General features: G+C 34.5%; 1 protein-coding gene across 1 annotated transcript in view; it reads left to right on the top strand.

The window, feature by feature from the left end:
• The window catches only part of LOC128647645 (C-C motif chemokine 21b-like), a 54,784-nt gene that overhangs the window by 15,516 nt on the left and 25,852 nt on the right, over positions 1–13,416 (top strand). The window contains exon 2 of the mRNA XM_053700396.1: positions 13,253–13,367. Within this exon, the coding sequence (XP_053556371.1) occupies positions 13,253–13,367 (115 nt within the window). The remainder of the gene's footprint in view (positions 1–13,252; positions 13,368–13,416) is intronic.

Genomic DNA, 13,416 nt, shown 5'->3' with positions numbered 1-13,416 from the left:
GTATCGAGAGTTTAATCAAATGCTGCGTTAGGCTCCAAAAAAGGAGCGTAGAGCATTTTTCCCGCAAATGCAACTCTCGATACCAGAGTTGCTTACGGACGCGGCCGGCCTCAAAAACGTGCTCGTGCACGATTCTCCCATAGGAAACAATGGGGCTGTTTGAGCTGAAAAAAAACCTAACACCTGCAAAAAAGCAGCGTTCAGCTCCTAACGCAGCCCCATTGTTTCCTATGGGGAAACACTTCCTACGTCTGCACCTAACACTCTAACATGTACCCCGAGTCTAAACACCCCTAACCTTACACTTATTAACCCCTAATCTGCCGCCCCCGCTATCGCTGACACCTGCATATTTTTTTTAACCCCTAATCTGCCGCTCTGTACACCGCCGCAACCTACGTTATCCCTATGTACCCCTAATCTGCTGCCCTAACATCGCCGACCCCTATATTATATTTATTAACCCCTAATCTGCCCCCCTCAACGTCGCCGACACCTGCCTACACTTATTAACTCCTAATCTGCCAAGCGGACCTGAGCGCTACTATAATAAAGTTATTAACCCCTAAAGCTAAGTCTAACCCTAATACTAACACCCCCCTAAGTTAAATATAATTTACATCTAACGAAATTAATTAACTCTTATTAAATAACTTATTCCTATTTAAAGCTAAATACTTACCTGTAAAATAAATCCTAATATAGCTACAATATAAATTATAATTATATTATAGCTATTTTAGGATTAATATTTATTTTACAGGCAACTTTTTAATTATTTTAACCAGGTACAATAGCTATTAAATAGTTAAGAACTATTTAATAGTTACCTAGTTAAAATAATAACAAATTTACCTGTAAAATAAATCCTAACCTAAGATATAATTAAACCTAACACTACCCTATCAATAAATTAATTAAATAAACTACCTACAATTACCTACAATTAACCTAACACTACACTATCAATAAATTAATTAAACACAATTCCTACAAATAAATACAATTAACTAAACTATCTAAAGTACAAAAAATAAAAAAGAACTAAGTTACAAAAAATAATAAAATATTTACAAACATAAGAGAAATATTACAACAATTTTAAACTAATTACACCTACTCTAAGCCCCCTAATAAAATAACAAAGCCCCCCAAAATAAAAAATTCCCTACCCTATTCTAAATTAAAAAAGTTACAAGCTCTTTTACCTTACCAGCCCTGAACAGGGCCCTTTGCGGGGCATGCCCCAAGGATTTCAGCTCTTTTGCCTGTAAAAAAAAAAATACCATACCCCCCCCAACATTACAACCCACCACCCACATACCCCTAATCTAACCCAAACCCCCCTTAAATAAACCTAACACTAAGCCCCTGAAGATCTTCCTACCTTGTCTTCACCATACCAGGTTCACCGATCCGTCCTGGCTCCAACATCTTGATCCAACCCAAGCGGGGGTTGGCGATCCATCATCCGGTGCTGAAGAGGTCCAGAAGAGGCTCCAAAGTCTTCCTCCTATCCGGCAAGAAGAGGACATCCGGACCGGCAAACATCTTCTCCAAGCGGCATCTTCAATCTTCTTCCATCCGGTGCGGAGCGGGTCCATCTTGAAGCAGGCGACGCGGATCCATCCTCTTCTTCCGTTGTCTCCCGACAAATGACGGTTCCTTTAAGGGACGTCATCCAAGATGGCGTCCCTTGAATTCCAATTGGCTGATAGGATTCTATCAGCCAATCGGAATTAAGGTAGGAATTTTCTGATTGGCTGATGGAATCAGCCAATCAGAATCAAGTTCAATCCGATTGGCTGATCCAATCAGCCAATCAGATTGAGCTCGCATTCTATTGGCTGATCGGAACAGCCAATAGAATGCGAGCTCAATCTGATTGGCTGATTGGATCAGCCAATCGGATTGAACTTGATTCTGATTGGCTGATTCCATCAGCCAATCAGAATATTCCTACCTTAATTCCGATTGACTGATAGAATCCTATCAGCCAATCGGAATTCGAGGGACGCCATCTTGGATGACGTCCCTTAAAGGAACCGTCATTCGTCGGGAGACAACGGAAGAAGAGGATGGATCCGTGTCGCCTGCTTCAAGATGGACCCGCTCCGCACCGGATGGAAGAAGATTGAAGATGCCGCTTGGAGAAGATGTTTGCCGGTCCGGATGTCCTCTTCTTGCCGGATAGGAGGAAGACTTTGGAGCCTCTTCTGGACCTCTTCAGCACCGGATGATGGATCGCCAACCCCCGCTTGGGTTGGATGAAGATGTTGGAGCCAGGACGGATCGGTGAACCTGGTATGGTGAAGACAAGGTAGGAAGATCTTCAGGGGCTTAGTGTTAGGTTTATTTAAGGGGGGTTTGGGTTAGATTAGGGGTATGTGGGTGGTGGGTTGTAATGTTGGGGGGGGGGGTATGGTATGTTTTTTTTTACAGGCAAAAGAGCTGAAATCCTTGGGGCATGCCCTGCAAAGGGCCCTGTTCAGGGCTGGTAAGGTAAAAGAGCTTGTAACTTTTTTAATTTAGAATAGGGTAGGGAATTTTTTATTTTGGGGGGCTTTGTTATTTTATTAGGGGGCTTAGAGTAGGTGTAATTAGTTTAAAATTGTTGTAATATTTTTCTTATGTTTGTAAATATTTTATTATTTTTTGTAACTTAGTTCTTTTTTATTTTTGTACTTTAGATAGTTTAGTTAATTGTATTTATTTGTAGGAATTGTGTTTAATTAATTTATTGATAGTGTAGTGTTAGGTTAATTGTAGGTAATTGTAGGTAGTTTATTTAATTAATTTATTGATAGGGTAGTGTTAGGTTTAATTATATCTTAGGTTAGGATTTATTTTACAGGTAAATTTGTTATTATTTTAACTAGGTAACTATTAAATAGTTCTTAACTATTTAATAGCTATTGTACCTGGTTAAAATAATTAAAAAGTTGCCTGTAAAATAAATATTAATCCTAAAATAGCTATAATATAATTATAATTTATATTGTAGCTATATTAGGATTTATTTTACAGGTAAGTATTTAGCTTTAAATAGGAATAAGTTATTTAATAAGAGTTAATTAATTTCGTTAGATGTAAATTATATTTAACTTAGGGGGGTGTTAGTATTAGGGTTAGACTTAGCTTTAGGGGTTATTACATTTATTATAGTAGCGGTGAGGTCCGCTCGGCAGATTAGGGGTTAATAATTGAAGGTAGGTGTCGGCGATGTTAGGGAGGGCAGATTAGGGGTTAATACTATTTATGATAGGGTTAGTGAGGCGGGTTAGGGGTTAATAACTTTATTATAGTAGCGCTCAGGTCCGCTCGGCAGATTAGGGGTTAATAAGTGTAGGCAGGTGTCGGCGACGTTGAGGGGGGCAGATTAGGGGTTAATAAATATAATATAGGGGTCGGCGGTGTTAGGGGTAGCAGATTAGGGGTACATAGGGATAACGTAGGTGGCGGCGCTTTGCGGTCGGAAGATTAGGGGTTAATTATTTTAAGTAGCTGGCGGCGACGTTGTGGGGGGCAGGTTAGGGGTTAATAAATGTAATACAGGGGTCGGCGGGGTTAGGGGCAGCAGATTAGGGGTACATAAGTATAACGTAGGTGGCGGTCGGCAGATTAGGGGTTAAAAATTTTAATTGAGTGGCGGCGATGTGGGGGGAGCTCGGTTTAGGGGTACATAGGTAGTTTATGGGTGTTAGTGTACTTTAGGGTACAGAAGTTAAGAGCTTTATGAACCGTCGTTAGCCAGAAAGCTCTTAACTCCTGCTATTTTCAGGCGGCTGGAATTTTGTCGTTAGAGCTCTAACGCTCACTTCAGAAACGACTCTAAATACCAGCGTTAGAAAGATCCCATTGAAAAGATAGGCTACGCAAATGGCATAGGGGGATCTGCGGTATGGAAAAGTCGCGGCTGAAAAGTGAGCGTTAGACCCTTTAATCACTGACTCCAAATACCAGCGGGCGGCCAAAACCAGCGTTAGGAGCCTCTAACGCTGGTTTTGACGGCTACCGCCGAACTCCAAATCTAGGCCTTATTAGTATCTCTAGCGGCCCCAGCCACCAAGAGTTCAGAGTATATTTGTACAAGATATGAATTAAAAGATTGTTTTATTATATATTTATTTTATCTTTGCACTACAGTCACTGGACTTTTTTTAAAATATATATATCTTTGTGATATACATTTTTTAAAGTATACTTTTTATACAATTTATATTCCATTTTTATTGTAATATTTTTTGGATTATCTATATCAACTTTATATATTGACCTCATGAATGTAAATTGACTAATTTTTAGTCATAAGCACTGTTTTGTGCCTGTAAACCAATCTTTTAATTTATATATCTATATATCTATATATATCTATAGATCTATATACAGGGAGTGCAGAATTATTAGGCAAATGAGTATTTTGACCACATCATCCTCTTTATGCATGTTGTCTTACTCCAAGCTGTATAGGCTCGAAAGCCTACTACCAATTAAGCATATTAGGTGATGTGCATCTCTGTAATGAGAAGGGGTGTGGTCTAATGACATCAACATGTAAGATATTACTCTTAAATAACCAAAGGATCTTATGTTAAAAGCTGTTCACGTCGCAAAATTAATATATACATATATCAATAATGGGCCCTGTGCAAACGAATTTCATATACCGTACTGTATATCTTTGAAACCCTCCAGAAACAGACAACCATACTACCTTCAACTATTTAAACCATCACACATTTATTAAAGAACAGATAAATAACAAGATTACATGTTACTGTTTACAAGGTTAAACACATAAAAACAATTTAACAGAGAAATAATACATAAATGAATATTACCCCGTTTGTTTCCTGTGGGAGTCCTGGCTATAGCATGTATCATTGATGTTTTCCTTTCCAAAGATGAACTCTGTCTACCATTATTTCTCCCTGATTCTTATACACTTTAAAACTGCTGACAATACACTTTTGGCCATGTTCCAAACTAGATATTGTGAGTTATTTGAAGCCCTTTGCAGTACTTGTCACTCCCATATCCATATATGTTATATGCTTGCTCACTGACCAGGTCAGCATTATACCATGGCTGAGGTTAAAATAGTCATAAGCACACACTAACCTTCTCTGTAACAATATGGACACCATTTATATACTCATTAAAATCTTACAGTCCACCCCTTTGCTAGGCCTTATAGTGTAACGGTAAGGTTTAGCACATTACTCTATAAACTATTGTCTTTATACAAAATTAACATAAACAAAATAATTATACATTTAACAACAATTAACATTTTTAAAGTAAAACCGTACAATCGGATGTTGTAACATTCTTTTGTTCCCAAAATAATGTCATTGTCCTTGATTTTTACATTTTGCAAACCTAAAAATAGATACTTCTTTGCCACATCTAACTCATTCTGTATAACATTGTAACATTAGACTGGCACCTTTGTCTAATGCCATGTTAATACATGCAGGATCTTAATGTTTATTTCGATGTTGTTGATTATCCTCATCATCTTCCAAAATATAGTTCAGTTACATACATTGACTTTGATACCACAATCACGATTTCCATTTTAAAGTTGTCTTAGTCAAACCCAAAGTACCCATGCAGTCCTCTGAAAATGTAAAAAGAATTTCGTCCAGCAAAACCCTTCATAACCCTCCATAATCAGCCATAACAACATTAGGACATGGATTTTCCCAACTTGAAGATAGGTTAACATCTTTTTGGTATTTCTTCATATTCTTTCTAAGAAAAATCAAATGCAGTATCTGTTAATTCATATATTTTTAAAATTATTTAACAATACCATTTAAAATAGTATTTTGTTTTCTTATTCATTATTTCAAAGAAATAAAACAATAAGATTATCTTTATCCAAAACACAAAAAGAACAATTCATTTTAGGAACAAATGAGCAACTTTTTTAGACATAAAATCTCATTATCATTACTAAAACTATTACATTATATTTCAAAAGGTCTAACATTTTGTTAAAATATGTTTTTATTTGAGCTTTACTCCTTACAATATTTTGAGCTACCAACATATTTACCTTGTCAATATGCTGTGATACTCATTTTCTTCATAAATAGAAAGAAAATTATCAGGTACGAATAATTTATGTTTTTATCCAAATTTTTATTATTGCCCCTTGTACATTTGATGTAGCAATTGAAAGTAAAGTCCTTCCAAATGTTTTATTCAATCTACAAGTTATTACTTGATATGGCGTGACACCTGTAGTAGAATGTAGGATAGATCTTATGGTCATTGAACATAAAGGTAACATTTTTTTCCATGTTGAAAGTTTAATACTACAAATTTTAGTTTATAATTGTTTATAGTATTTATTACCCCTTTCTACTGCTCCTGAGGATTACAGTCTATAAGCAATATATAATTTATGCTTAATTCCCAATGATTAATTAATTTCCTTGAAATATTTTTCCACTAAATGCAGGTTCATTATTACTTCCTACTACAAATGGCATTCCCATCTAGAGAAAAGCTCAAATAAATAACCTATGCAACTATAAAAACTACTTGATTTGTTTTTGGAAAAAACCTCAATCCATTTTGTGAATACATCTATTATCAACAAAATAATATCTATTTATATTTGTAACCAAGGTTTGTCATGGGGAAAAGTAAAAACCTTAATAATTATTGATTCATATTGGCTGAAGAATTAAACTGCAGACAAGGCAAATTTCTAGAACATATTGGAAAAAAAACAAAAAATATTATCTTTCATTGGTGGCCACCATTACAAATTTTTCTGTATTTTTGTCACATGTTCTATCTGCAGAATAATGTCCGCCTATAGGAAGCAAATTACATTTTTGAAAATTAATCTACACATTCTTAAAGAGAAAGTAAACTTTCATGTTTCAAATAGGGTATGTAATTTTTAAACAACTTTCCAATTCACTTGTATCACCAATTTTGCTTTGCTCTCTTGATATTCTTAGTTGAAAGCTAAACCTAGGAGGTTTATGTGCAAATTTCTTAGACCTTGAAGTCCACCTGTAATCTAAATGCATTTTTATATTTATTTATTTTTTCACCACTAGAGGGCATTAGTTCACGTGTTCCATATAGATAATATTGAACTCATGCACATGAATTTACAATGGAGACAGCTCTGATTGGCTAAACTACAAGTCTATCAAAAGAACTGAAATAAGGGAGCAGTCTTATATTTTATAAATTTGTCATTTGCCCATGATACTGGCAGTGATAAAGGTTTCCCTGCTAAATGCCTTTATTTTAACATTACATAAGAAATATAAGAATTTTGCAATGACACCAAATTTGCTTTATTTTTATTTTATCTTTTTAATTTATTTTTTTTCTAATGTAATTGCAGAAATCTCAGGTTCCTCATTGAACTCCCATAATTTTACTTGTTTTGCAGCCTTTTTAGCACAAGCATCAACTAAGTTATTTTGTTCATTATGTTCATCACTTTTAGTGTGAGCTTTTTACTTTAATTATTGTATATGGCAATTTACATTTATTTAGCAACTATGAAATATACTCCAACAGATTTGTATGTACAAATGGTTTTTCATCATATGACTTAAAACCATTATATACATACAAAGGAAGCATTGTCAGTGTGTTAACCACATATGCACTATTATTATAAATGTCAATAGCCATATCTGCTTAGTGTTCCAATGTACAACAAACATTAGCCAATTTAGCATATTGAGAATAATGTGTCTCACATAAATGCACATCTATTTTATCAGGTAAATTATTGAAAAACCTGTATATGCTTTACCATCCTTATGATAAAAAGAACCATCACAGTAAACATCTGTACTTTGCACCAAAATATATAAAAACACAAAAAAGTGACTATGTGGTTGACCTTCATATAGCAAACATGCTGGCAACAAAGTTGTTTCCTTTAATATAATGTCTATATTTCTTTTCATTAGCATCAGCACCACTTTTAAAATCTTGCAGATGAAATTATACTGTTTCCTAATTTCACCAGTAAGTTCAAAGGAAAATGTGAACTTTGCAATAACACTTTTTGAAATCATGTTATTTAAAATGTTCTTATGTCCAGAATACTGACAACAACTGTTCCTCACACAGGAATACTTTTCTTCAGATATTTTCAAAAGGTCGTGATGCCTAGGTCACTGGTTTCAGTTTTCCAAACTTCTCTTTACATAGCACTGCAGATAAAGTCTTTTTTTTTTTTTTTTTTTTTAAGTAGTAACTTCCAATTGAAACACTTTTCTGGGGTCTGTGTAAGCAACACCATCGTATTGATCCTTTTTTTAGGTTCTCAAATGTTTTCTTTCTTTAGTAAGTCATACAAGGGTCCAGCCAAAACTTTAAACTTTGGAATAAAGTCTCTTTGGTATTGGAACAATCCCAAAATGATCTTAAAACAGTCTTTGACACAGGTATGTTTAGTCTTTTATGACATCCACTTTTGTTGATCTGGAGTCTTTTTTTCAGATGATATTGTCACTCTTGTAAAGTTCACTGTTGTCTGTAAAAATTGGCATTTCTTTATATTCACTTTTAGTCCAGCATTTGCCAATAATTTCAACAATTCTGTAAACAATTTAAAATGTTCTTTTTCTGTTTCTGTAGTACATACCAAATAATCAACATATTGCATAAGTGCTAATAGTCTTGACAATCTTGATAGAATAGTAGCCATCTTTTTATGGAAAATTGTTGCTGAATTGTTCAGGACCACAGGAAGACATAAATATAACTTGATCTTCTTTCCACTTGAAGAAAACTTGTATTGTGACTTTGGGTACAGAGGTACAAACCAATAACTGTTTGCTATATCAAGGCTTAAATAAAAAACTTTGTATTTGGAGGGATAAAGGAAAAAGTAGGAACCTCTCTGACATTTTGATGCCTAGGCAGATGTCACTGAATGTAATTTACCTTAATCAATTGTTAAATGCCAATTTCCATCAGGTTTCTGTACAAACTAAATAGTAAAATTAGTAACAGATTTACATTTTCTCAATACTCCTTGTTCAAGTAAAATAATATATAATTTGCTGTACATATGGCTCACTTTCCTTAATAATATAATAATAATAATAATAATAATATGGATATTGCTTTTATAGCTAAATGTACATTTCCTGTGATAAACTCCTCCTCTTGCAATTTCCCAAATTATATTTATATTCCGTAAATGCATGTGTAAACTGCTGCAAAATATTTCTAACCTTAGCATTTGTATGTACAAGTAAACTTAACTTGTCATGTTTCTTTAGACTATAAATATAATGTGAAACAGAAATAACATAATGTTTATCATCTGTATTAAACTACATTTTACCATTAGCATAATAAAGTAAAACATTATATTTTGTTAGAAATTTATAACCCAAAATTGACATTTCATCAGACAAATTCACTAAATATTCTTCTAATTCAAAATACCATTATCAATTAAATTCATATAATTTTTAGCTTTAAAACATCTTTATATGTACCTTGAAAAACATTCCATCATGAGCCCCCATTCATGACTCCTTTAAAAACTGGGCAACTATATACATTACGTCTGAACCTCACTCCAGACAAGATTTGGAGGCAATTATCCCTTTTTACCCATTTTCAGAACTGGTAATTTTATTTGTAATTTGAATCAATTTAACTCTTTCCAGTTCCTTTTTTAGATTTTCCAATTTGTAACTAGTTTCAAATTGTTCAACAGATGTTGCTACAACAGTATTATGTCTTTGTACAAATTTGGCATTAATATGTCTCCATTTTTTACAAAGATAATACTTCAAGTTTACCAATATTTTCTTGTTAGAAATGATTTTAGTACATTCTCTGTTATCTGGGAATGGCTTTCCAACTGCAGACATTCTCTGTTTTATTCCCTTGTTAGTTTCATTACACAACTCTGCTCTTTTTAGACATTCAATTATTTTGTTAAAAGTGTTACTTGAAAACACAGTCAAATCAAACAATTTTATAATTTCTGGATTACTGCAGTTTATCTCATGCTTATATATTCTATTGTTATGATCTACTTCAGTATTTTCAGGCAAAGTTAGTTTATAAATTTCAAACAGTCTATCAGCAAATCCTTGCACTGATTCATTCTTTCTCTGCTTGCAATTTCCATATGATGAATGAGCATCCATTTTATCAATTCCTAATGTTTTTAGTAACTCATGCACTAACTGTTGTTTAACGCTTGGTCTAAGAAAAACCTCTGAAGGCATGCTTACTTTTAATGCATCATCCATACTTGTTACAATTATATCACATATATCATTTGTTTGAATTCTTTGTGTATTCTTTCAAACTGTGATAACCTAATCATAACATCTAAGGGATCATCGCTTAATTTAAACTGTCCTAGTTCTTTATTTAATGTAGCAATTTCTGTATTAGACAAAGACATAAAATGATCTTTCCCTCTTCATCCAACTGTTCCTTAACTAGAATTGATGCCATCTTTACATTCTCCACATTCTTTTTGTCACACACAACTTCATCAACACACTTTGACTCTACAAAATTAACTGGTATTTTGCATGCAGCGATTAATGCATTTCTTTGACCCAGTTTTATTTGTAAATCATTAATAATTTCATGACATTTAGAATGATCCTCAGGTACACACACTTGCCCTGAATGTTTTAAAACTTGTATTGCTCCATAAGCATCAAGTAACATTTGTTGTAAAGACCCAATCTCTGCACTCAATTCTCTATTTTTCAAAAAAGCTTCGCTAGTTTCCTGACTAAAAGAAACAGCTGAAGTATTTTTTAAAGATTCATTCCGACATTTCACCTCAGTTAACTGTCTTTGTAAATCCTGCAATTCTCCAGTTACTTTAGAATAATTCTCTGCTATTTTGTATGCACTAAACATTAATGCTTTCTTTCCCTTAGACTTGGAAAATATCTTATTGTCAATAGATTTATTAACATACTCTTGCACATTAGACCATGGATTAAAAACTCCTTCACTATAGTTTAAAATTTCATTCTGTTTTTTAACTGAAGCGATTTTTCCCAAATACAGCTCAATAACCTTTTAACCTTGTGAATGTTATAAACAATTACTCATCTAAAGAATGCTAGCTAATTCTTCAGCACAAGTAATCTATCTCTCTTTAACAAAACCTAAAAATAAAGCTATCTGTTGTGAACACGAATCTTAACAAATCTCCTACCTGGCTCGCCAAAATGTAAGATATTACTCTTAAATAACCAAAGGATCTTATGTTAAAAGCTGTTCACGTCGCAAAATTAATATATACATATATCAATAAGGCAACTTCCTTTCCTTTGGCAAAATGGGTCAAAAGAAGGACTTGACAGGCTCAGAAAAGTCAAAAATAGTGAGATATCTTGAAGAGGGATGCAGCACTCTTAAAATTGCAAAGCTTCTGAAGCGTGATCATCGAACAATCAAGCGTTTCATTCAAAATAGTCAACAGGGTCGCAAGAAGCGTGTGGAAAAACCAAGGCGCAAAATAACTGCCCATGAACTGAGAAAAGTCAAGCGTGCAGCTGCCAAGATGCCACTTGCCACCAGTTTGGCCATATTTCAGAGCTGCAACATCACTGGAGTGCCCAAAAGCACAAGGTGTGCAATACTCAGAGATATGGCCAAGGTAAGAAAGGCTGAAAGACGACCACCACTGAACAAGACACACAAGCTGAAACGTCAAGACTGGGCCAAGAAATATCTCAAGACTGATTTTTCTAAGGTTTTATGGACTGATGAAATGAGAGTGAGTCTTGATGGGCCAGATGGATGGGCCCGTGGCTGGATTGGTAAAGGGCAGAGAGCTCCAGTCCGACTCAGACGCCAGCAAGGTGGAGGTGGAGTACTGGTTTGGGCTGGTATCATCAAAGATGAGCTTGTGGGGCCTTTTCGGGTTGAGGATGGAGTCAAGCTAAACTCCCAGTCCTACTGCCAGTTTCTGGAAGACACCTTCTTCAAGCAGTGGTACAGGAAGAAGTCTGCATCCTTCAAGAAAAACATGATTTTCATGCAGGACAATGCTCCATCACACGCGTCCAAGTACTCCACAGCGTGGCTGGCAAGAAAGGGTATAAAAGAAGAAAATCTAATGACATGGCCTCCTTGTTCACCTGATCTGAACCCCATTGAGAACCTGTGGTCCATCATCAAATGTGAGATTTACAAGGAGGGAAAACAGTACACCTCTCTGAACAGTGTCTGGGAGGCTGTGGTTGCTGCTGCATGCAATGTTGATGGTGAACAGATCAAAACACTGACAGAATCCATGGATGGTAGGCTTTTGAGTGTCCTTGCAAAGAAAGGTGGCTATATTGGTCACTGATTTGTTTTTGTTTTGTTTTTGAATGTCAGAAATGTATATTTGTGAATGTTAATGTTGAGATGTTATATTGGTTTCACTGGTAAAAATAAATAATTGAAATGGGTATATATTTGTTTTTTGTTAAGTTGCCTAATAATTATGCACAGTAATAGTCACCTGCACACACAGATATCCCCCTAAAATAGCTATAACTAAAAACAAACTAAAAACTACTTCCAAAACTATTCAGCTTTGGTATTAACGAGTTTCTTGGGTTCATTGAGAACATGGTTGTTGTTCAATAATAAAATTAATCCTCAAAAATACAATTTGCCTATTAATTCTGCACTCCCTGTATATCTATATCTATATATCTATATCTATATATATCTATATATCTATATATATATATATATATATATATAAATAAATATATTTATATAGGAATATATATATTTTCCAAAATACCATCAGATATATGTAGAAATATTTATTTATGAATAAAGAGAACATATTATTCTATGTGAAGAACATTGGAATGTGAAATATTCATATTTTCATATCAGGTTAGCGCACATGAGTATATGCGATCGGGTTTGCATGAAAGTGGGGTGTAGGGTTTCCAGTTTTTTTTTCTCCGTTGACTTCTAACAGGGAAAACGTGAATGTGCACAAGCAAAACAGTTTACTTTCAACTCATAATATGAGTGCAACCCGACACGCGCAAAAACATTACTTAGAGCTCAATTAACGCTCTACCGAGAGCGTTAATTAGTGCTCCACTTGTAATCTGGCCCTGAATGGGGTTTCACTCCTTATTCAACTAATTTAAATTGATAATACATTGATATAATAAATGTGACTTTAATATCCCTCTCAGCAGGGAAGCCCAGCACTGTTATTGACTGTGTTTGTGATTTTCAGGTCACGCTGGCACAGACTGTTGCCTTGTCACTGGAACCAAGAGTATCCCGTACAATACTCTGCGGGAATATCAGATTCAGAGTAATTCAGAAGGATGTCCCACCTCAGCCATAGTGTAAGTTCTTATTGACTTAATACTTAATGATTTGCAAACTTATCATTTG

This window comes from Bombina bombina, chromosome 2 (assembly GCF_027579735.1).
Source record: "Bombina bombina isolate aBomBom1 chromosome 2, aBomBom1.pri, whole genome shotgun sequence".
NCBI classification, from domain to species: Eukaryota; Metazoa; Chordata; class Amphibia; order Anura; family Bombinatoridae; genus Bombina; species Bombina bombina.
This window is presented reverse-complemented; position numbering and strand designations above follow the sequence as displayed.